The sequence below is a fragment of the Pleurodeles waltl genome, chromosome 7 (genome assembly GCF_031143425.1).
Source record: "Pleurodeles waltl isolate 20211129_DDA chromosome 7, aPleWal1.hap1.20221129, whole genome shotgun sequence".
Taxonomy (NCBI): domain Eukaryota; kingdom Metazoa; phylum Chordata; class Amphibia; order Caudata; family Salamandridae; genus Pleurodeles; species Pleurodeles waltl.
The window spans coordinates 417,920,780-417,945,154 of NC_090446.1; the positions used below are offsets into that span (position 1 = coordinate 417,920,780).

The window sequence follows — 24,375 nt, forward strand, 5'->3', positions numbered from 1 at the left end:
ACACAGGACTGCCACTGCAGCCTGAGTGAAATAACGTCCACGTTATTTCACAGCCATTTTTCACTGCACTTAAGTAACTTAGAAGTCACCTATATGTCAAACCCTCACTTGGTGAAGGTTAGGTGCCAAGTTACTTATTGTGTGGGCACCCTGCCACTAGCCTAGGTGCCCCCACATTGTTCAGGGCAAATTCCCCGGAGTTTGTGAGTGCGGGGACACCATTACACGCATGCATTACATATCGGTCAATACCTATATGTGGCGTCACAATGGTAACTCCGAACATGGCCATGTAACATGTCTAGGATCATGGAATTGTCACCCCAATACTATTCTGGTATTGGGGGGACAATTCCATGCATCCCTGGGTCTCTGGCACAGAACCCGGGTACTGCCTTTCTGGGGCATCTACTGCATCTACTGCAGCTGCTGCTGCCACCAACCCCTCAGACAGGATTCTGCCTCCCTGGGGCCTGGGTAGCCTGGTCCCAGGAAGGCAGAACAAAGGATTTTTTTGTCAACGGAATCTTCCCCCTGCCAACGCAGGCACCAAACTTCTGCATCACCGGTCCTCTGGGTCCCCTCTCATCCTGACGAGCGTGGTCCCTAGAACACAGGAGCTGGGTCCAAGTGTCTCCCACAGTCCAGTGGCCCTTCTGTCCAAATTTGGTGGAGGTAAGTCCTTGCCTCCCCACGCCAGACAGCAAACCTGTGTACAGCGTGTGCACAGCCCAGCCTGGGCCCCCAGCACTCTGTCCTGCATTGCCCAACTCGCTGAGTTGGACTCCGATGTCGTTGGACCCTCCTTTGTGACTCTGAGTCGGCCGTTGTCCTCAGATCTTCTAAGTGCCTGTTCCGATACTTCTGCGGGGGCTCTCTGAGTTGCTGAGCACCCCACCCCCCTGGCTCCTCTTCCAAGGGGCGACATCCTGGTTTCTGGTCCCCTGCAGCACCCAAAATCCTCAACCGCGACTCTTTCAGCTAGCAAGGCTTGTTTGCAGTATTTCTGCATGGAAACACTTCTGCATCCTCCAGCACGCCGTGGGACATCTTCTGACCAAAGGAGAGTTTCCTGGCACCTTCGGTTGTTGCAGAATCTTTGGCTTCTTCCACCCGAGGTAGCCCTTTTGCACCTTCATCCGGGGTTTAGTGGGCTCCTGCCCCCCCCCCCCGGACACTTGCGTGACTCTTGGACTTGGTCCCCTTCCTTTACAGGTCCTCAAGTCCAGGAATCCGTCTTCAGTGCTTTGGTAGCAGTTGTGGTTCTTGCTGAATCCTCTATCACGACTATACTGTCTTTCTGAGGTAGTAGGGTAACTTTACTCGTACTTTTCAGGGTCTTGGGTTGGGGTATCTTGGACACCCTTACTGTTTTCTCACAGTCCCAGCGAAACTCTACAACCTCCCATAGGCTTGGGGTTCATTCGTTATTCGCATTCCACTTTTGGAGTATATGGTTTGTGTTGCCCCTAGGCCTATGTTTACCTTTTGCATCCTATTGTGATTCTACATTGTTTGCACTACTTTTCTTACTGTTACTTACCTGTTTTGGGTTTGTGTACATATAATTTGTGTATATTACTTACCTCCTAAGTGAGGGTATCCTCTGAGATACTTTTGGCACATTGTCACTAAAATAAAGTACCTTTATTTTTGGTAACTCTGAGTATTGTGTTTTCTTATGATATTGTGCTATATGATATAAGTGGTATAGTAGGAACTTTGCAGGTCTCCTAGTTCTGGCTAAGCTGCTTTGCCGTAGCTACCTCTAACAGCCTAAGCTGCTAGAAGCACCTCTATTCTACTAATAAGGGATAACTGGACCTGGCACAAGGTGTAAATACCAGAAGGTACCCACTATAAGCCAGGCCAGCCTCCTAGCATGACATCTGGATTTCCCAGGGAACTCGTGGTAGAACAGAGCTTATCACTTTTTCTGTCACATGTGTCTCACACATACAAAGGCAAAACAGAAGCAGGACAAGGTTCAATACGTTTTATTAAATCAACTGCTTTCTATGTAAAAAGGCATGTATTGCGATTAAGAGGATGATAAAGCATACTTAAAGCAAGGCAGTGACAAGGAACCTGAAGCATAGGAAAAGTCTCACCATACTGTCACAACAATGGTTCTAAAGTCCCTACCTGCACTACTAAAGTTCTCTACAACAGCATGGCAGTGTAAGGCCTAATCTGCCCTTCAGGCCCCCCGGAAGAACCCCTTTCTCCCATACCTGTGGTTATGGGTAAAGAATAGTTGTGTCGGTCTACCGCCACATGCTCCAAACAAAGCTTCCCTTTTTAAATCAATTGACTTTAACCAATATTCATAGCCTTCTCCCACTAACTCTGAAACAAAGGAATCTGAATAAATTATTTTGGTAACTGTTAACAAAATACTTTGTAGTTTCATAGGAGGTATTTTGAAATAATAAGACTCAGCATTTGTTACATCGTGTCCAGTGAAATTTGAAAATTTTTAGGTCAAACGCGCAAGCGTTCTGGCCTGGTGTAATCTATCTGTGGGCTTTTAACCACGCCGACTGCATGCCAATCAATACCACTCGTTCATGCACTTGACTTACAAAAATCCTTTGTTATCACTGGTAAATGCTTTACGTTTATCCCTCCTTAGGGCAGTTTTGTTACCGCTTTGGACACCGACCCTGTGACATGGATAATTGCATTTTTGCTGATCCGTCTGACTGCGAGCAAACTTTTTTCCTTTAGTCTCTCTCCTTCGCGCTCATGCTCATGGCAGGTGTGGCACTTTGAATCGTCTCCCTTATATCAACTGTTTTGCTTTTCATTTTAAATTATGTGGCAAGAAAAGTCCAGTTAGGAATTTACCCTGCTAATAGCTGTAACTGGAGCAAATGCGAGAACCATTACATTACAAATGCTTGTTCCATATATATTTTACAACTATCCACTGGCGCGGTAGGACAGTGTTCCTATTGTGTGTAATTGTAAACATCTCTTAGGCTGCTGGCTTTATATACGAAATTATGTCCATAATGGTTGTACTAGAACATATTGCCATAATTAGCAGTTGTTAGTTACACATCTTCACTTTCTAATACAGTGTAATATTCAAGCTCAGAAATCATAGAATCAACTGTTTTTACATCCCAATCATCAGAAACTATTTCTGGTGTTATATCATTAATTGAAACTTTAAACACATAAGGTATTTGAAGAATCTCTGTCGGCCCAAAAACATCAAAGGATACTTTTATCCCAAACAATCCCATCAGTAATCGTTATAGCTAAAATGTTCACTAGGGACACGTCTCTCAGTACCTTATGTGAAGACAAATGTGGTTTTAGGACCTCATCCACCAGTTGAACAGCAGAGCGTCTGGAAGATAATGACTGTGTATCAGTAGAAAGAAAACAATGACAAAACCAATCGAAACAAGAAAGGCAAGCACAGTTAATAGAACCCATAAATAGTTCCATGGAGTAATCCGATAGTTTTAAGGTAAGTGAACAGCTTATGTGCTTTTGATACAGGAACTTCAGATGAATCATTGATGTCAGCAAAATATCCAGAAGCAGTTCATGCAAATAGTGGAGCTGATGTCAGAGAAGTTGAACTGATAGATGTGTCCCTCAGTGGTTCGTAGTAAACTACCTAATCCGATTCTGTTCAATTTGAATGATACTGGTCAGTAGTGTGGACATTGCTTGTCGCAGGCGAAGTTACTGATACTAATGAAAGATCATTTTCCACCCACCCCAAGCACTGTGTCAGTGTTGTTGGCTAAAACTTGTAGGGGTATCCTAGTCTGTAGTGAGCGGGGTTCGGGAACTAACCAAGAGTCCTCTGTCTAGTGTGTAGGATTGGCCACATGAAGTAACTTAACATTGTCGATGGATACAAGGTGGTTTCCTTTCAAACTAGGAAGCAGTGGTAAGATGACAGTTCTGGTACCTTGTATTCCAGGACTGGAGCCGGTGCTCAGTATAAAGGGCCGAATTCTGTTATCGCAGCAACCTTTGTTACCAGCAGATCCCCAACTTTTGGAATCCAGATAGTCTGTGCTATTGGTGTACCCCTTATTCCCAGGGTGAGGGCACATGCAGGTGAGTTCATCACAGAACTGCTGTGATTCCTGCAACACATAACTCGTTCATTTATGTCAAAAGGTGTATCTGCCACCACGGTGCCAAAGTCATCAAGATCCAGGACATACATAAGTATGCCGAACAGAACCTCATATGGGGTGTGCCCTCCCAGGGACCGTCTAGGCAGATTGTTCAGCGCTGTCTGGACTCCATATAAGTGATTATACCAACTATGACCTGTACCAAATACCCCCCATGTTAAGGATTGATTTAAGCCTTTTTTTTCACTCCACAATACTTTTACCCTCTGGATGATAGGGAGACGAATAAGGCAGTTAGACCCCCAACATCATCATGGTGTTCCTGAATGCCCTAGAGACAAAAGCAGGGTCACGGTCTGAATGAAATGCGCAACTGCATATGTCCTGATAAAGATGTACAGTTCGAGCGTCAGCTGATTGTGGTTGGCCATACCCATAGGAATCTGGAGCAAGAGTCAACAGCGACTAAAATGTATTTGTATGCACCATCAGGTGTAGTAGGACACACATTGTAGTGGTTTGTTGGAAATTAGGAGGGGTGTCTGTGATGGGTGCTTGACGGTGGATTCTTTTATTTTTTGACAGATGCCACAACAAAGGACATACGGTATGGTCTGTTTGCATAGGCCAGGCCACCAGTAAAGTTTCTGCAGTAAGGAAATCATAGCTGTCACACCTGCATTGGCAGAAGCAACTCCCTTATGCGCTGCTTTTATCAACTCTGGTCTCTGCTCTTGGTTGGGGATCACCCACCCCTGGTATTGTTACAAAGGCTATGTTCTGCCTACCTATGTGGTAGAAATATTTGGCGGGATACACCTTTGTTACGTTCTTGCTTTCTGCTACAGCTTTTATAGAAGCCATTTGTAAATCATCCAACCTCTTTCTGGAATGAGGAAGCAGCCACCGCTTCTATTGCTGCAATTAATCAGCCACAGTATTACCTGCTACGTGTATCCCTACACTTTGACCACCCATTGTGTGGACTACATGGGCATTGGGTAGCATCTCTTTCTGATCTGCTATTTTCCCCCACAGTAATCTGTGTTTGATGGTGTTCACTTTTGAATCACTGAACCCATTTTGGCCCCAGTAATGCAGATATTCATTAAAGGACTGCACACAATCATATGACTAACACACATCAATGTTAGCTGTTCCGGATCCGTATGTTCCAGTGCCAGTACCAGAGCCTTAAGCTCTGCCAGTTCTGCAGTGCAGTCCCCTAACATATGTGTGTGTTTTGAGGAAGGAATTTGCCATGCTTCATGACACCACTCACAACCGCACATCCTGTGGAGTACTGTTGTTTTGTGCCTACTGTCGATTGTGCGGTACTATCAGTATAAATGAATGTTTGATATTGATCACGAGGCAATATATTTGAAGGTATTAGATATTCAAGCTCATATTGAAGGAATTCTTGAACCTGAAGGTTTGTGTCAAAAACATATAACCTACATCAGTGGCAGTCAGAAATGTCACCCATTGGCTCCAACGTAGATGTAGTGCTTTCACATTTGATATTCTCGCGTTTGTAACAGCCTCGAATGCGGGTATGGGGGTTATCTTAGCTGAGGAAGGTATCCCTAATAGCACGGAAATCTCTGTAGGTATTAGGGATATCTAACTAACAAGGTAGTTAGGGTGTCTTTAGCATGTAGTGAGACGGAGGTACTTGGGAGATCTGATATTCGGTGCCTAACCAACGTTGGAGGTGCCATGTCGTAAAGACACTCGTTACAGTAACAAGACTGCTGGATTTGGGTACCAGCACCACAGGGCACGGGGGAACTGAGTCTGATCCTGCGCCGTGTGACAACTATCAGCCTAACCCTTCCAGCCAGCTAGCAGCACCTCACCAGTACCCAAGAGTAAAAGGTGACTTGTGGCAGTCCTTAGCATGACATCTGGATATCTCGGGGAAATCATGGTGGAGCAGATCTTACCACTTTTTCTCAGTCACATGTTTCCCAATCATACAAAGGCAAAACAGAAGCAGGACAAGGTTCAACAAGTTTTATTGAATAAACTGCTTTCTATGTAAACCGGTACGTATTGGGATTATGAGGATGATAAAACTTAATAAAAGCAAGGCAGTGACAAGGAAAGTGAAACATAGGAGAAGTCCTACCACATGGTCACAACAGTGGTTCTAAAATCCCTACCTGCACTACTGATATTCTCTACTAGATCATGGCAGTGCAAGCCCTCATCTGCCCATCAGGACCCCAGGAGAACGCCATCCCTCATACCTGTGATTGTTAGTAAAAAAAAAAGGTGTCAGGGCTGGGGAGGAGTAGCCTCCCCCAGCCTCTGGGAATGCTTTGATGGGCACAGATGGTGCCCATCTCTGCATAAGCCAGTCTACACCGGTTCAGGGATCCCCCAGCCCTGCTCTGGTGCGAAACTGGACAAAGGAAAGGGGAGTGACCACTCCCCTGACCTGCACCTCCCCTGGGAGGTGCCCAGAGCTCCTCCTGTGTGCTCCAGACCTCTGCCATCTTGGAAACAGAGGTGCTGCTGGCACACTGGACTGCTCTGAGTGGCCAGTGCCAGCAGGTGACGTCAGAGACTCCTTCTGATAGGCTCCTCCAGGAGTTGCTAGCCTATCCTCTCTCCTAAGTAGCCAAACCTCCTTTTCTGGCTATTTAGGGTCTCTGCTTTGGAGAATTCTTTAGATAACGAATGCAAGAGCTCATCAGAGTTCCTCTGCATCTCTCTCTTCACCTTCTGCCAAGGAATCGACAGCTGACCGCGCTGGAAGCCTGCAAAACTGCAACAAAGTAGCAAAGACGACTACTGCGACCTTGTAAAGCTGATCCTGCTGCCTTCTCGACTGTTTTCCTGGTGGTGCATGCTGTGGGGGTAGTCTGCCTCCTCTCTGCACTAGAAGCTCCTAAGAAATCTCCCGTGGGTCGACGGAATCTTCCCCCTGCAACCGCAGGCACCAAAGAACTGCATCACCGTCCTCTGGGTCTCCTCTCAGCATGATGAGCGAGGTCCCTTGAACTCAGCAACTCTGTCCAAGTGACTCCCACAGTCCAGTGACTCTTCAGTCCAAGTTTGGTGGAGGTAAGTCCTTGCCTCCCCACACTAGACTGCATTGCTGGGAACCGCGTGTTTTGCAGCTACACCGGCTCCTGTGCACTCTTCGAGGATTTCCTTTGTGCACAGCCAAGCCTGGGTCCCCGGCACTCTAACCTGCATTGCACAACCTCCTGAGTTGTCCTCCGGCGTCGTGGGACCCTCCTGTGCAACTTCGGGTGAGCTCCGGTTCACTCCACTTCGTAGTGCCTGTTCCGGCACTTCTGCAGGTGCTGCTTGCTTCTGAGTGGGCTCTTTGTCTTGCTGGACGCCCCCTCTGTCTCCTCACGCAATTGGTGACAACATGGTCCCTCCTGGGCCACAGCAGCATCCAAAAACCCTAACCGCGACCCTTGCAGGTAGCAAGGCTTGTTTGCGGTCTTTCTGCGGGAAAACACTTCTGCACGACTCTTCACGACGTGGGACATCCATCCTCCAAAGGGGAAGTTTCTAGCCCTTGTCGTTCTTGCAGAATCCTCAGCTTCTACCATCCGGTGGCAGCTTCTTTGCACCCACAGCTGGCATTTCCTGGGCATCTGCCCACTCTCGACTTGATCGTGACTTTTGGACTTGGCCCCCTTGTTCCACAGGTACTCTCATCTGGAAATCCATTGTTGTTGCATTGCTGGTGTTGGTCTTTCCTGCAGAATTCCCCTATCACGACTTCTGTGCTCTTTGGGGAACTTAGGTGCACTTTGCACCCACTTTTCAGGGTCTTGGGGTGGGCTATTTTTCTAACCCTCACTGTTTCCTTACAGTCCCAGCGACCCTCTACGAGGTCACATAGGTTTGGGGTCCATTCGTGGTTCGCATTCCACTTCTAGAGTATATGGTTTGTGTTGCCCCTATCCCTATGTGCCCCCATTGCATTCTATTGTGACTATACATTGTTTGCACTGTTTTCTATTGCTATTACTGCATATTTTGGTACTGTGTACATAAATCTTGTGTATATTTGCTATCCTCATACTGAGGGTACTCACTGAGATACTTTGGCATATTGTCATAAAAATAAAGTACCTTATTTTTAGTATATCTGTGTATTGTGTTTTCTTATGATATTGTGCAAGTGACACTAGTGGTACTGTAGGAGCTTCACTCGTCTCCTAGTTCAGCCTAAGCTGCTCTGCTAAGCTACCTTTTCTATCAGCCTAAGCTGCTAGACACCCCTCTACACTAATAAGGGATACCTGGGCCTGGTGCAAGGTGTAAGTACCCCTTGGTACTCACTACAAGCCAGTCCAGCCTCCTACATTGGTTGTGCAGCGGTGGGATAAGTACTTTGCAACTACTTACCACTTTGTCATATTGTACTTTTCATAAGAGAAAAATATACAAAACAAGTTCAGTGTATGTACTCCTAACCAAAAAGTTTTGCTTTTCTTCTCTCACTTCTGTGCTAAGTGCTGACAAGTACCTCTAAACTTTCAAAAAGTTCTTAAAAAGTTTAAAAGGTTTTTTTTTCTGTCCTTTAAAAAGTTCTGAAAAACTTTTTCTTTCTTTTTCTGTCCCTTAAACACTTTCTAAAATGTCTGGTACAGGCCAAACTGTTGATCTGTCCAAACTTGCTTATGATCACCTTAGCTGGGAAGGAGCAAGGAGTCTCTGCATTGAAAGAGGTTTAGGGGTAGGGAAGAATCCCTCTAGAGAACTGTTGGTTAATATGCTCATTGAACAATATAAGACCAGAGTTGGCACTTCTGTTGAGAAATTAGCTGATGGTTCCCAATCTGACCCTGGGGCACCCCTAGCAAAGGATTTAGAAGGGAACCTTCCCAACCTGCCCATTAGCAGACCACCTAGCATAGCTGGTACTGATGTGAATTCACACCACAGTAATAGTGTTACCTCACATCACAGTAAGAGTGTTCCTTCTCATCATAGTAGGAGTGTTACTTCTGTTAGCCAGGTTGTTAGAGTGCCATCTGTTAGGGCCAGGTCTCCCTCTGTTCATTCTCACCATACTTCTGTTTCAAGGCATGCCCCACCCACCCACCCTGATGACAGAGTGTTAGAAAGGGAGCTCAATAGATTGAGAGTGGAAGAATCCAGGCTGAAGCTCAAGAAGCAACAGCTGGCTTTAGATAGGCAGTCCTTTGATTTAGAAAAAGACAGAAATTGGGGTTAGGACCCCATGGTGGACGCAGCAGTATTCCAAATAGTCATCCTGCAAAAGAGCATGATTCTAGGAATCTGCACAAGATAGTTGTAGGAAGTTGGCTCTGTATGTGCTATTTCAAAGTAAGGAATAGCATGCACAGAGTCCAAGGGTTCCCCTTAGAGGTAAAATAGTGGTAAAAAGAGATAATACTAATGCTCTATTTTGTGGTAGTGTGGTCGAGCAGTAGGCTTATCCAAGGAGTAGTGTTAAGCATTTGTTGTACATACACATAGACAATAAATGAGGTACACACACTCAGAGACAAATCCAGCCAATAGGTTTTGGTATAGAAAAATATCTTTTCTTAGTTTATTTTAAGAACCACAGGTTCAAATTTTACATGTAATAGCTCTTTTGAAAGGTATTGCAGGTAAGTACTCTAGGAACTTTGAATCATTACTTTAGCATGTATACTTTTTACATAAAACACAATAAGCTGTTTTAAAAGTGGACACAGTGCAATTTTCACAGTTCCTGGGGGAGGTAAGTTATTGTTAGTTTCAACAGGTAAGTAAGGCACTTACAGGTTTCAGTTTTTGGTCCAAGGTAGCCCACCGTTGGGGGTTCAGAGCAACCCCAAAGTTATCACACCAGCAGCTCAGGGCCGGTCAGGTGCAAAGGTCAAAGAGGTGCCCAAAACACATAGGCTATAATGGAGAGAAGGGGGTGCCCCGGTTCCAGTCTGCCAGCAGGTAAGTACCTGCATCTTCGGAGGGCAGACCAGGGGGGTTTTGTAGGGCACCGGGGGGGACACAAAATAGCACAGAAAGTACACCCTCAGCAGCGCGGGGGCGGCCGGGTGCAGTGTGCAAACACACGTCGGGTTTCCTTCAGTTTTCAATAGGAGACCAAGGGGTCTATTCAGCGATGCAGGCAGGCAAGGGGGGGGCTCCTCGGGGTAGCCACCACCTGGGCAAGGGAGAGGGCCTCCTGGGGGTCACTCCTGCACAGAAGTTCCGTTTCTTTAGGTGCTGGGGGCTGCGGGTGCAGGGTCTTTTCCAGCCGTCGGGAAATGGAGTTCAGACAGTCGCGGTCAGGGGGAGCCTGGGGATTCCCTCTGCAGGCGTCGCTGTGGGGGCTCAGGGGGGACAACTTTGGTTACTCACAGTCGTAGAGTCGCCGGAGGGTCCTCCCTGAGTTGGTTGTTCTCCACCAGTCGAGTCGGGGTCGCCGGGTGCAGTGTTGCAAGTCTCACGCTTCTTGCGGGGAGTTGCAGGGGTCTTTAAATCTGCTCCTTGTAACAAAGTTGCAGTTCTTTTGGAGCAGTGCCGCTGTCCTCAGGAGTTTCTTGTCTTTTTCGAAGCAGGGCAGTCCTCAGAGGATTCAGAGGTCGCTGGTCCCTTGGAAAGCGTCGCTGGAGCAGGTTTCTTTGGAAGGCAGGAGACAGGCCGGTAAGTCTGGGGCCAAGGCAGTTGGTGTCTTCTGTTCTTCCTCTGCAGGGGTTTGTCAGCTCAGCAGTCCTTCTTCTTGTAGTTGCAGGAATCTGTTTTTCTAGGTTCAGGGGAGCCCTTAAATACTAAATTTAAGGGCGTGTTTAGGTCTGGGGGGTTAGTAGCCAATGGCTACTAGCCCTGAGGGTGAGTACACCCTCTTTGTGCCTCCTCCCAAGGGGAGGGGGGTCACATCCCTAATCCTATTGGGGGAATCCTCCATCTGCAAGATGGAGGATTTCTAAAAGTTAGTCACTTCAGCTCAGGACACCTTAGGGGCTGTCCTGACTGGCCAGTGACTCCTCCTTGTTGTTTTCTTTGTTTCCTCCAGCCTTGCCGCCAAAAGTGGGGGCCGTGGCCGGAGGGGGCGGGCAACTCCACTAAGCTGGAGTGCCCTGCTGTGCTGTGACAAAGGGGTGAGCCTTTGAGGCTCACCGCCAGGTGTTACAGCTCCTGCCTGGGGGAGGTGTTAGCATCTCCACCCAGTGCAGGCTTTGTTACTGGCCTCAGAGGGACAAAGGCACTCTCCCCATGGGGCCAGCAACATGTCTCTAGTGTGGCAGGCTGCTGGAACCAGTCAGCCTACACAGATAGTCGGTTAGGTTTCAGGGGGCACCTCTAAGGTGCCCTCTGTGGTGTATTTTACAATAAAATGTACACTGGCATCAGTGTGCATTTATTGTGCTGAGAAGTTTGATACCAAACTTCCCAGTTTTCAGTGTAGCCATTATGGTGCTGTGGAGTTCGTGTAAAACAGACTCCCAGGCCATATACTCTTATGGCTACCCTGCACTTACACTGTCTAAGGTTTTGCTTAGACACTGTAGGGGCACAGTGCTCATGCACTGGTACCCTCACCTATGGTATAGTGCACCCTGCCTTAGGGCTGTAAGGCCTGCTAGAGGGGTGTCTTACCTATACTGCATAGGCAGTGAGAGGCTGGCATGGCACCCTGAGGGGAGTGCCATGTCGACTTACTCATTTTGTTCTCACTAGCACACACAAGCTGGTAAGCAGTGTGTCTGTGCTGAGTGAGGGGTCTCTAGGGTGGCATAATACATGCTGCAGCCCTTAGAGACCTTCCCTGTCATCAGGGCCCTTGGTACCAGAGGTACCAGTTACAAGGGACTTATCTGGATGCCAGGGTGTGCCAATTGTGGAATCAAAAGTACAGGTTAGGGAAAGAACACTGGTGCTGGGGCCTGGTTAGCAGGCCTCAGCACACTTTCAATTCAAAACATAGCATCAGCAAAGGCAAAAAGTCAGGGGGTAACCATGCCAAGGAGGCATTTCCTTACAATAGTTCCCCCTTACAAGGAGGGGGATGACATTAACAAGTGGTTTGCTGCACTTGAGAGGGCCTGTGTTGTACAGGAGGTCCCTCAAAGGCAGTGGGCTGCTATCCTATGGCTATCATTTAGTGGAAAGGGTAGGGATAGGCTCCTTACTGTTAAAGAAAGTGATGCCAATAATTTTACAGTTCTTAAGAATGCACTCCTTGATGGTTATGGCTTAACCACTGAACAGTACAGGATGAAGTTCAGAGAATCCAAAAAGGAGTCTTCACAAGACTGGGTAGACTTTGTTGACCATTCAGTGAAGGCCTTGGAGGGGTGGTTACATGGCAGTAAAGTTTCTGACTATGAAAGCCTGTATAACTTAATCCTGAGAGAGCATATTCTTAATAATTGTGTATCTGATTTGTTACACCAGTACCTGGTAGACTCTGATCTGACCTCTCCCCAAGAATTGGGAAAGAAGGCATACAAATGGGTCAGAACAAGGGTGAACAGAAAAGTTCATACAGGGGGTGACCAGGATGGCAAGAAGAAGGATGGTAAGTCTTCTGACAAGGGTGGGGACAAATCTCATCAGGCCCACAAAAACACTCTGGTGGGGATGGTGGGCCCAAATCCTCTTCAAATCAAAACAAAGAAAAGAAACCATGGTGCTATTTATGTAAAATAAAAGGCCATTGGACAACAGATCCCAGTTGTCCAAAGAAAAGCACCAAGCCTCCTACCACTACAACCCCTGCTGCTACACCTAGTGCCCCTAGTAATAGCAGTGGTGGTGGGAGCAAACCTACTAATAGCCAATCCAAGGGAATAGCTGGGCTCACTTTTGGTAATTTAGTTGGGGTTGGTCTTGTTAGGGAGACCACAGAGGCTGTGTTAGTCTCTGAGGGGGCTATTGATTTAGCCACCTTGGTTGCTTGTCCCCTTAATATGGATAAGTACAAGCAACTTCCCCTAATAAATGGTGTTGAGGTTCAAGCCTACAGGGACACAGGTGCCAGTGTTACCATGGTAATAGAGAAACTGGTCCTCCCTGGACAACACCTACTTGGCCACCAGTACCAAGTAACTGATGCTCATAACAACACTCTTAGCCACCCCATAGCTGTTGTGAATCTCAACTGGGGGGAGGGGGGGGTTACTGGTCCAAAGAAAGTTGTGGTTGCCTCAGATTTACCTGTAGACTGTCTATTAGGGAATGATTTAGAGACATCAGCTTGGGCAGAAGTGGAGTTGGAGGCTCATGCAGCAATGCTGGGCATTCCAGGGCATATTTTTGCTTTGACCAGGGCTCAGGCCAAAAAGCAAAAAGGACAGGGTGACTTGGATCCTGGAAGAATGGACCAAGTGCTCCCTAAAGCTAGGGTTAGTAAAGGTAAAACACTACCTACTATCCCTCCCTCTACAGTGGATTCAACTTCTGAGGAAGAAGAATTTCCACCCTGTGCAGAACCTACACCAGAGGAGCTGGAAGCAGACACTGCTGAGCTTTTGGGTGAAGGGGGGCCTGCCAGGGAGGAGCTGAGTGTGGCACAGCATACCTGTCCCACATTAGAGGGTCTAAGGCAGCAAGCTGTCAAACAAGCAAATGGGGATGTCAGTGACTCTCACGGAGTTTACTGGGAGGATAACCTTTTGTACACTGAAGCAAGGGATCCAAAACCTGGAGCTGCCAGGAGATTGGTGATTCCTCAGGAGTACAGAAAGTTCCTCCTAACTCTAGCCCACGACATTCCCTTAGCTGGACATTTGGGGCAAATGAAAACTTGGGACAGGCTTGTCCCCTTGTTTCATTGGCCTAGAATGTCAGAGGACACAAAGGAATTTTGTAAGTCCTGTGAAACCTGTCAAGCCAGTGGCAAGACAGGTGGCACCCCTTATTCCACTGCCTGTGGTTGGGGTTCCCTTTGAAAGGGTAGGGGTTGACATAGTTGGCCCCCTTGACCCTCCTACTGTTCAGGCAATAGGTTTATCTTGGTGGTAGTGGACCATGCCACCAGATATCCTGAAACAATTCCTCTAAGGACCACTACAGCTCCTGCAGTGGCAAAGGCCCTCCTATGAATATTTTCCAGGGTGGGCTTCCCAAAAGAGGTGGTATCAGACAGGGGAAGCAATTTCATGTCTGCTTACTTAAAGGCCATGTGGAAGGAATGTGGGGCCAGATGCAGGAAACGATTAGCGAGTCGCAAACGGCAACAATTGCCGTTTGCGACTCGCGAATTGCATTTTCCTATGCAGAAATGCATATTGCGAGTCGGGACCGACTCGCAATATGCATTTTGGAATCGCAAATAGGAAGGGGTGTTTCCTTCCTATTTGCGATTCGGAGTGGCATGCAATACCATTTGCGACCGCATATGCGGTCGCAAATGGTATCGCAGTTACCATCCACTTCAAGAGGATGGTAACCCACTCGCAAATTGGAAGGGGTCCCCGTGGGACCCCTTCCCCTTTGCGAATGGACCCAAAACAATTTCTTCAGGGCAGGTAGTGGTCCAAGGGACCACTACCTGCCCTGAAAAAATACCGAAACTAAAGGTTTCGGTTTTTCTTTTAAGTGCAGCTCGTTTTCCTTTAAGGAAAACGGGCTACACTTTAAAAAAAAAAAAACTGCTTTATTAGTGGTGTCTGCTGGTGCGAATAAGAGCAAGGATGGGACACCTCTGTGAGAACAAGGAACAATGACTATGAGGGATCCTAGGCCCTGAAGAAGGCCCCCAGACCTTCCTTGGCTCTTTGCAGTGGGCAGAAACATGTTGGCCAGTAACTTTTAGATAGGTGACCCAGTGAATCCTTGTTCTCACAGAGGTGTCCCATCCTTGCACTTAATCACACCAGCAGACACCACTAATAAAAGTGTACTTTTACACAGGTGACTGATTAGGTGTTTTTACTTCTACCCTAGTATAGCTGGATCCCATATTTTTCCAGACAAATGAATTCACGCACTCCCTCCTGTTCTTTTAACAGTGAGGTTGAGTCCGCCCTGGTTGCACTGTCCTACCTGGGTGGGGCTAGGTGGTCATATGATGAAGCATGACACTATATAGTGTGTGAGACCACCTAGTTCGTAAATGGAAACTCCCCTACCACACAGCCCCCCCAAAGCACCCAACACGGCAACTCATAGTGTGAGTTTGAGAAGCCCCAGGCAAAATCCGTTGTCAGCGGCCCCACAATATGAGTGAACCCCTTACTCTGTGTTTATAAGCTTAGAGTAAAACTCTGTTAACTTGAAAATGCTGTTAGTTTTTCCTTAGATGTAGGCTAGAGGGCAGGAGGATTGCAGTAGGTTTTAAGTCAATATCCGAAATAGTATGACCAAGACACTCAACTTCACGTTTGCAAAACTAACATTTGAATACTTTCAAAGTTAACCCTTTTTCTTGAAGAACTCTTAAGGCATTATTGAAGTAGTTGTCATGAGCTATTACATTTTTGCAAAAACAACAATGTCACCTTGAAAGGCTTGTAGTTGAAGGCCTTCCTGCCCCCAGTCAGAGGAAGGCAAGTTCAGCTGCTCACAGACACCACCACCATGTGGTACTGTAACAAGCCAGGCAGGGTGTGGTCTTGGGTTCTATGTCTGGATGCTATTCACCTCTGGAAGTGGATTGATTGATAGGGAATGTCTTTGGGGGTGAACTACCTGGCAGGATCTTGGAATGCAAAGGTGGAAAAGTTCAGCTGTCGACACCTGGTGGACCACGAATGACAATTACACCTGGAGGTGGTGCAGAGTGTCTTCCATCAATGAGGAAAACCTTTGCTGAGTGTGTGGAAAACCTAAGAAAGACATTGACATCAGTGCGCATGAGTTGAGCTTGTATGCCAATCCGCTTGTCTCTTCTGGAGTGGAACAACCTTAGTGCAAAGTCACACAACGCCACGTAGTGTTGCACAGAAAGTTTGCTTTCAAGTTTCCAGATCCAGTCTGATGCCTGAGGAATATTCACAAGGTAAAGAATCTGTGCTTACAGTGTCCACCAGAAAGAGTGGATACTGTTTTATATCCCAAAACTCGAGGCTAGTTACATACACATGTACCTAATTAGTGATTTCCGCTGTATTTTGTTGGTTTGGCCATAAAGTTCTTAGAGTGCTGGATTTCATCGCACTGAGCTGCAGATAAATTTTACACACTTTTCTAGTCAATCTGTTTACCAACTCTGAAATGTTTTCACCAAGTGTTTTTCCAAACTGACCTTCACTGAATATGTAAAACTGTTCAACACTGAACAGCAGTGAGTTACTGTTTGATAAATTAGAGGATAATACCTGTTTCTGGGTTGTACTTGTTTCTTCGTTGTGGTGTCATAAACCTTATATATGTGCCTCTCTTGTTCAAATCAGTGAGAGCTGCCATCGACTTAGTCAGTGCTTTTTGCTCATTAGTATGACTCATTGGCAGAATTCCTGATTTCATGGGTGAGTATGATCCAGTAAATGACTCAATAATTCAATTTCTGTCTTTTCAGCGTGGATTGCAATGGCTGGAGTTTGGGAGGAGGTTTTCACTGACCATATGCTAATTAATGAAATTGTTCCGGTTGCAATAGATGCTGCGCTGCTTCAAGGAGTTCTTATGAGAACGAAAGAACAGCCAAACCTATCTGAGGTAATTTCACTTTACACAGTACCTATATAAGAGAGTCCTCCATTTTAGCAACCACTATTATACAGTGCGACAGGATTTGTTATTTTTTAAGATTAGCCGCCTTGTTCATGTGCAATAATGTCTGGATTATGACATTCCAAGAACTGTATAAGGTGTTAAATAGCAAAGTCGTTGGCCAATTTCTTTGCCTTTCAACACTATGGGGGTCATTTTTACTTTGGCGGGCGGCGGAGGCCGCCCGCCAAAGTAACCCCGTCAGAACACCGCACCGCGGTCGAAAGACCGCTGCGGTGATTCTGAGATTTGCCCTGGGCTGGCGGGCGGCCGCCAAAAGGCCGCCCGCCAGCCCAGGGCAAATCAACCTTCCCACGAGGACGCCGGCTCAGAATTGAGCCGGCGTAGTGGGAAGGTGCGACGGGTGCAGTGGCACCCGTCGCGTATTTCAGTGTCTGCATAGCAGACACTGAAATACTTTGCGGGGCCCTCTTACGGGGGCCCCTGCAGTGCCCAGTGCCATTGGCATGGGCACTGCAGGGGCCCCCAGGGGCCCCGCGGCACCCCCTACCGCCATCCTGTTCATGGCGGGTTTCCCGCCATGAACAGGATGGCGGTAGGGGGTGTCTGAATCCCCATGGCGGCGGAGCGCGCTCCGCCGCCATGGAGGATTCCCCCGAGCAGCGGAAAGTCGGCGGGAGACCGCCGACTTTCCGCTTCTGACCGCGGCTGAACCGCCGCGGTCAGAATGCTCGAGGGAGCACCACCAGCCTGTTGGCGGTGCTCCCGTGGTCGGTGACCCTGGCGGTCACCGGCCGCCAGGGTCAGAATGACCCCCTATATGACCCTTGGTTCTGTTTTTATTGTTGCAGCATGCAGAGACTACAACAGAACCCCTGAACTGTGGGGTGCATATGAAATTATATCATTAAATATGGGTGAAGACATTTCATTTGCTACAAAGGGGCTATGCTGTTAATAAATCCTTTCTAACATGAAGGATCTTTCAGGATTTATAGATTAAAACCCAGGGTATATCCTGTCTAGAGGTGTCTGATTTACTTACTCCAGTAGGAGAGAATGTGAAAAACATGAACACTGAGGATTCTCTCTCTCCAGTTAACTGTCATTTTTGTCCTTCATAGAGTCTCCTCCTTCCCTTCTGCCCTCCCTCTCATTCTTCTCCTGGCTATTAGTTTGCGCCCCATACAAAATCCAGTTCATCTAAAACGGTCCTCTGAGCAGCACAGTTCAGCCTGGAAAACACAGGAAATTGGGGTAGATTAATGTAGCCAAAGCACCAGGTTCACCCATAATTAGTGCGTTTTGAAAGGACCTGAAAATGAGCTTTCCTGCTTAGAGCAATCCACACATTTAGCTACATGGGGGAGGAGTGCCCCTGTGACAAATACATAGCAAACAAAATCCCCATTCCATGTTGAATAATCCCAAATTACTGATATCAGTATGCTTCTTCATAAAAACAAATGGTAGCCTCAGAGCTGCTAAATGACCAGAAGTTCAAATTATGTGGGTCGTCAGTGAAATGTTAATATGGAAAAAAAAAGTGGATGTTCCCAATTTCACCATCTTTATCCCTCAAGCTTCAGTGCATGAGTATAGAAATAGCATTCTGTAATCGTCCTGGCCAAGAATGAACTAAAAGTAATGCAAACACACACAAATATGCTTCAACCCCACATATTCCATATTGAATAACCAGTGCCAACATTGAAAAAAATTAGAGGCTTAGAGTCCAAACAGGATGAAGACTCCTCCTCCACTTACATTACTGTGATGAGAGACACAGGTGTTATTGGATACCAAGGTTGCTGATTTTCAGATTTGTCATGGACACACCTCTGAATATGACCCACCACCTTCCACTGCAGCCTTCAGTGTTGTCCATGTTACAGTGCTTGGTCATTAGCATTTATGTTACTAATGATGGTGGCTTCAGAATGACATTGTTCTTTATAATGTATCTTCTCATGTGACCAATAAGATGTATTCGACCAAGCACTCACTTAAAATTTGGAGCAGATGGATGGTTGAAAATTGTGAAATGAAGCATGAATAAACATTCCTTTGCACTTATAAATTTGCAGGAAGCATGCCTGAATGGCAATAAGCTAAAGCAACAAATGTTGGAACATATTTGTTGGTTACCGCTGTGCGTTATGATCTGAGATGTGACATTTAATCAGTCACTTTTTGTTTTTAGGCTTTCAGGCAATCTTTTGCCTGGCTTTCGGTTAGAAGTTCATGGTGTGTCAAACACCTATAAAAAGAGGAAGCAAAAATAAGAAAACTGCCAGACCAGGTCTCCCCCCCCCCCCCCCCCCCCTAAACAAGAACACAATCAATCTCAGGCTGGTTTTGGCTTTTTTGGGCCTCATCAGTAAGGTGTAGCTTGATTAAAATGGCACATTTGTGCATATGACCTATACCTGGCTTACCTGTTGTGCTTAGAGCTTTGCAGTAAGGAAAATAAAACGTGATGACTGCAAAAGCATTATGCAAGAAGTTCAAACTATTCATAGGAAACCCTTCAGTGCTTAGCACTAGAGTAAATGGACAAACCATTGCCTACTGAGGATTAGAAGCTTGGGTAGATGGTTCCTTGCTCCACTGTGCTTGGGTCCACCCACATGTGTTGGATGAGCCCCCCACTAAGGGGAAGCTGTAGAGGGCCATGTGTTGACATCAGAGGCAAGCGGATGCTAACATACTGCTGAGGTCTGCAGAATGGTTCCTCCGACAGATCAGGCTGTTCGGGGGACAAGAGGAACAGAGGGATAGGAGTCCGTGAGGCTCTGAGGCCATGGGAAGGAGGTGAGTGATCAGAGACAAGCTGCACTGCAACTGTTTCTCTCTTTGGGTGCTGAGGAGAGAGGGTGCGGCAGGGCAGTGTGGCGGCTCAAGGGCTTGAGTGCATCTTACTTTGAGGGTATAGTGTCCCTGGGGTTTAGCACCTGGGAGGGAGCCTAAGACATCAAGCGCTTGAGCCTTCCACAAGAATTTAATGATCCTTCCATGACCTTATGGCTCTGAGAATACTTGGTGTGATTGTGTAACTTTGTGAGAAACAATAAGCATTGTGTCTACAATGAAGTGAGAGCCCAGAGGTACTGCACGGGATGCAGTAATTAACTGTGTAACTGTGAGGCGCAGAAAAGATCCTGGGGAGAACCTGTGGATGGAGATGGAGGGTGGGGACCAGTAACCCCAAAGGGACATGAGTACAATGGCATTTTATTAATCACGCGTTCTTCTGGTGCCACGCTTAATCATCTTTGTCTTCTACCAGAAACACTGTAGTGTGGATGCTTTGACGTTCTTTGATGTATTGTAACGTATTATGAACACACCTGGGAGCTAAAGTGAAAAAGCAGAAAAAAATTGAAAGTGGGAATTGCACTGGTGATTGTAGTGATCACATAGTGGATTCTGGTGGTGTAGGCTGGACCTGCTCATGTGTTATTAGGTATTGTGGTGGCACAGGGTAAGAGCAGGCCCAGTGAGGCTAGTCGAGGCTGGTTGGGCAGAGCTGGCACCCTTTTCTTTTTTGGGGAAATATGGGGAAGAGTAAAGTTGCCGGGGGTGTGGGGGGGGGGGCATACTCTAGTGAGCTAAGACACTGAACAACCATTGAGGGCTTTTTGAATAAAGCGTTGGGGGTAGTCTCGAAGATGACTGAAATAGTGAAGAGCTGCTATTGTCACAGGACTCATTTATTATTACCCAGGCCCCACTCTCTGCTTCTGCTGTCCCTAATCTGCCATCAATGGAAGCCCAACTATGCGATTTACCTAATTCTAATTCCTGTTCGAAATCTGTAGTGGATCCTGCCCCCACTTTGCTATGGCCAACCTCTCACTTGCTGCCTCACTCTGCCTGAATCCTCTGCTTCTACCCCTGGGCTCCCTCCCAAATCCTAAGAAGGACCCCAAAGTACGAAAGCTCCAGGACCCCCACCTTTACCAAATGAGGATGAGGCCTTATTGATATCCTCTGACCTGTCTGACCTAGTAAATATGATATGTGCCAAATTTAAATTACATCTGCTGAGAGCCTCAAACCCCTAAATGTCTGCCTCTTGGATGCCATTGACTCTGCCCTTGCGAAGCTGGATGGTAACCTACTGAGTTTAGAAATAGACCATGAACATGGGCAGGCTACTCTTTCTAGTGGTCCAGTGGCTCAGACCTTTCAAGCCTTTTGAGGGCAGGGAGCTAAGAGAGTATTACCTGGTTCTGGTGATCAATGTTCACTATCCACCTCTGAATGAGACTCATTATATCCAGTTATTGTGAAAGGTTTGTTGCCATTTCAGCTACCTTATTTCATTGCTGGGAAGAATTCATGCTCCTCCTTTAGGCTACTTTTATAAACCAGAGGACCTGTCTTCTGCACCAGAACGCTTATCCAAGGTACATAGGGCTGCCCCACTACAATTTTCCAACTGAAAATCAATTTACCCCTTGGATGGCATTACAAATATTGATTTACTTAGGAACCCTAAAATAGGTTATGGTACCACTTACGAGGTGCAAGGGGAGAAGAGGAAGTGTCCATCTGAAGGTTGTTTATGCTCTCTGAACCCAAAGTAGGTCATTACTTATAATATAGGGGAAGGTGACTCCAGGGGCTTTAAAGTTCTATCCTGGAATATTCCTGGAGCTAGATCGACATTACTTAATACAGAATGATAACTTTTTTATTTTGGGCAATGACATACTGTGCCGTCAGGAAACACAGATGCTTGAAAATGTTGCAGTTGATGGTTGTACATCATTCTGCAGCCTCGCATTGTCAGTGGGGCGATCAAAAGGAGACTTGGCAGTATTTATTTCAGTGAAGATAAAAAGTGCAAAGTCCCAAGCTATTAAGAGAACTCCATGGTATGCAGTGCTGCTCTTTGTATGTCCCACTCTTTGTGACACACAGAAGCAGTGGAGCAACTTGATGACTTAAGTTTGCAGAGGAACTTGGTTCACTAATGTCCAGTATATGGGTTGGGGATCGTCATATAAATTCAGATCAAAGGGGATGTGCCAGACATATCTGACCTACGAGGATTTCTTCATACTGTAACCATTCTATGTATGGGGATAGTCTCAACAAGTTACTCCTAAAAATTAAGCAATGGTGCAGGAAATTGATACCTCTGCTTCTCAACCAATACCTACATACAAAGGTCATGGGTTTTCTAGCATAATTGATTTTAGCCTACGTTCTAGAGATTTGATACCCATGTTCTGAAGAGTTCAAGATAATCACTCTCTGTTTGAGTGATCACAATCAGTTGTGTTTGGTCATGAATCTGGACTCTGTTATGACACATGACCCCCTCACCGAACAGATCCTTACAGGTTTGCAGTAATATAGCTATGTGCACCAGATGGGCGGGCATAGATGCAGTCTGCTTTTTGGGTAAACTGATAACAGGCAATGCACCTGCTTTTAGAGCTTGCTTGTCGTCTGAGTGAGACACAGGTATTATTTTGGAAGACTTTTCCTCACTGTGCCATAGTATTGGAGATGACTAAGCAGTGTCTTTACTTGTCTCTGACCTTAGGAAAGTATGTGAATGCCAGGGAAGGCTCCATTCATATGGCTTTTATGGACTTCTTCTGTGCCTTTGACACTGTAAACTGTGCCAAAGTATGGGACTTCTTAATGTCCTTTGGGGGGGGTCAAACAAGTGTTGATTTCCTTTGTTGCTCGCATTAGGATGGCTTTGTGAAGGTTTGCTACCCCAGAGATGGACTGCACCTTGCCTCTTAAATCTTTTTGAGGAGTCTGGCAAGGATGTAATTTTGGCCCCTTTTCTTTATTTACTTTATATAAATGGACTGGTTGACTGTTTAGCAACTTGTGGTAAGGATATGACCCAAAATGGTAACAGAGCTGTCCCAAATTGTGAGCCCAGCCTTTTCCCTGTGCCCTAATACAGCCCAGTGATTAAGGAATCCTAGGAGACCTAAGTAAGGAGCCCCAGAGTATTCTGGTAAATATTGGTATTTGTTAAAAAGTGTTTTGTACCGCTACCCATATCTGTTTACTGTTGGCTCCCTGTGATTCTGGCAGTTTGGCCTTTTTAAACTGTTGTTTCTTTTAGCCACAAATGCTTGAAATTTGCATCCTAGTTTGTGACAAAAGACTGCAAACAGCCCTCCACTCTTTTTTTGTTTTGTTTTTTTAAGTAAAAGGCTACATACACCTCAGTGGCTAACCAGAGTGTGTTTAGGAGACTGCTTAATCTGTCTCTGGTTTAAATTGTGTTGAAAAAATATTTTTGCCTTGAAAAAGCCAAATATCTGAGCGCACGACTAGCAGTATTTCAGTGTTTTTACAATCTCTCTCTTACCTGGGAAGTAGACTCTGCTAGCTTGGAAGAGTGGATTCAGTCTGTTTGTATCCAAGTAGATTCTGAATAGAGCAGCAGCTCCCTCCTCCCTTCCCACAGGGGTTTGGCCTTCAGTTAACTTGGCCTTTACATAAGTTTCTATTGGTTGTTGCATATGTTGTGATTGGTTTGATGATATTAGTATTTATATTGGCTTAAGGATTAGGATTGGTGTTGTGATTGGTACTAGGGTTGAGATTTCCAATGGTTCATGTTTTTAGGGCTGGAGTTGTGATTGGTACTAGGTTTGAGATTCCTACTGGTTCACATTTGTAGGCTTGGTGTTGTGATTGGTAGTAGGGTTGAGATTGCTATTGGTTCATGGTTTTAGGGTCATTGCTGTGATTGGATGTTAGGACTAGGGGTATGATTGGTGAATAGGGCTGGGTCTCCCATTGGTTGTGGGGTTTAGGGTTACAAATCTGATTGGTTAGGATTAGGTTTCTATTGGCCAATAGGGCTATCTAAGCCTAGAGCTCAGGGTGTCTCAGCCTGGGCGCCAAGGCTAAGGGCGGAGAGGACAAGAGGCATTTGCCAGTTGGGGCCTGTTCAGGACTGGTCAGACCTAGGGCCAGAAATACTGCCCAATTTTCCATTTACCAGAAAGGACCTTACTCCCTACACATCCATCAACATGCAATCATTATCAGCAAAGACATCCAACTCTTGCATCACAAACTGACCTCATACAGATTGCAATGTCTCATCAATCGACGCCAAATCCCACATACCACACCTGTACACATATCCACACCTACAACAGTAAAACACCTTCATTCTCACAGCAAATAATACTTACTGTCCATTCCCACTAAATCAACCTGCCATCACCCACACAACACAAAACCACATTATACATTATTTTCAACCATCCAGATACACACTCCCTGTTCATACAATCCAACAGCACTATCCTCTGTGTGCTCCACACAGACCCCCTTTTATCATGACAATGCCTAAACTCAGCCTTTGAACATGCCATCTTACAAACACCATCCCCCTCTCTTCACCAGTTACACACAACCATTCAATCCTTACACTTCACTTCACAACACATTACCTTTTCTAGTCATCACAACTAACAAACAACCTTGACCAACATCCATCTCCTCTTGCACACCTCATACACTCTTCTACAAAACACATCAACACCCCTGTAATATTCTAATACCACTCACCAGCACTAACTCACATACAAATCCTTCACAGTAAACCACTACATCTATATCTCCTCACACTATTCCCCAAAAACAGAACAGA

The 24,375-nt window shown here is 46.2% G+C and overlaps 1 protein-coding gene across 3 annotated transcripts in view; it reads left to right on the forward strand.

The window, feature by feature from the left end:
• GSS (glutathione synthetase) overlaps positions 1–24,375 on the forward strand; it is a 1,684,034-nt gene that overhangs the window by 57,108 nt on the left and 1,602,551 nt on the right. For all 3 annotated transcript variants that reach the window (XM_069243914.1, XM_069243916.1, XM_069243915.1), the window contains one exon: positions 16,570–16,709. In XM_069243914.1, coding sequence (XP_069100015.1) covers positions 16,581–16,709 — 129 coding nt within the window. In that variant the 5' untranslated portion in view covers positions 16,570–16,580. The remainder of the gene's footprint in view (positions 1–16,569; positions 16,710–24,375) is intronic.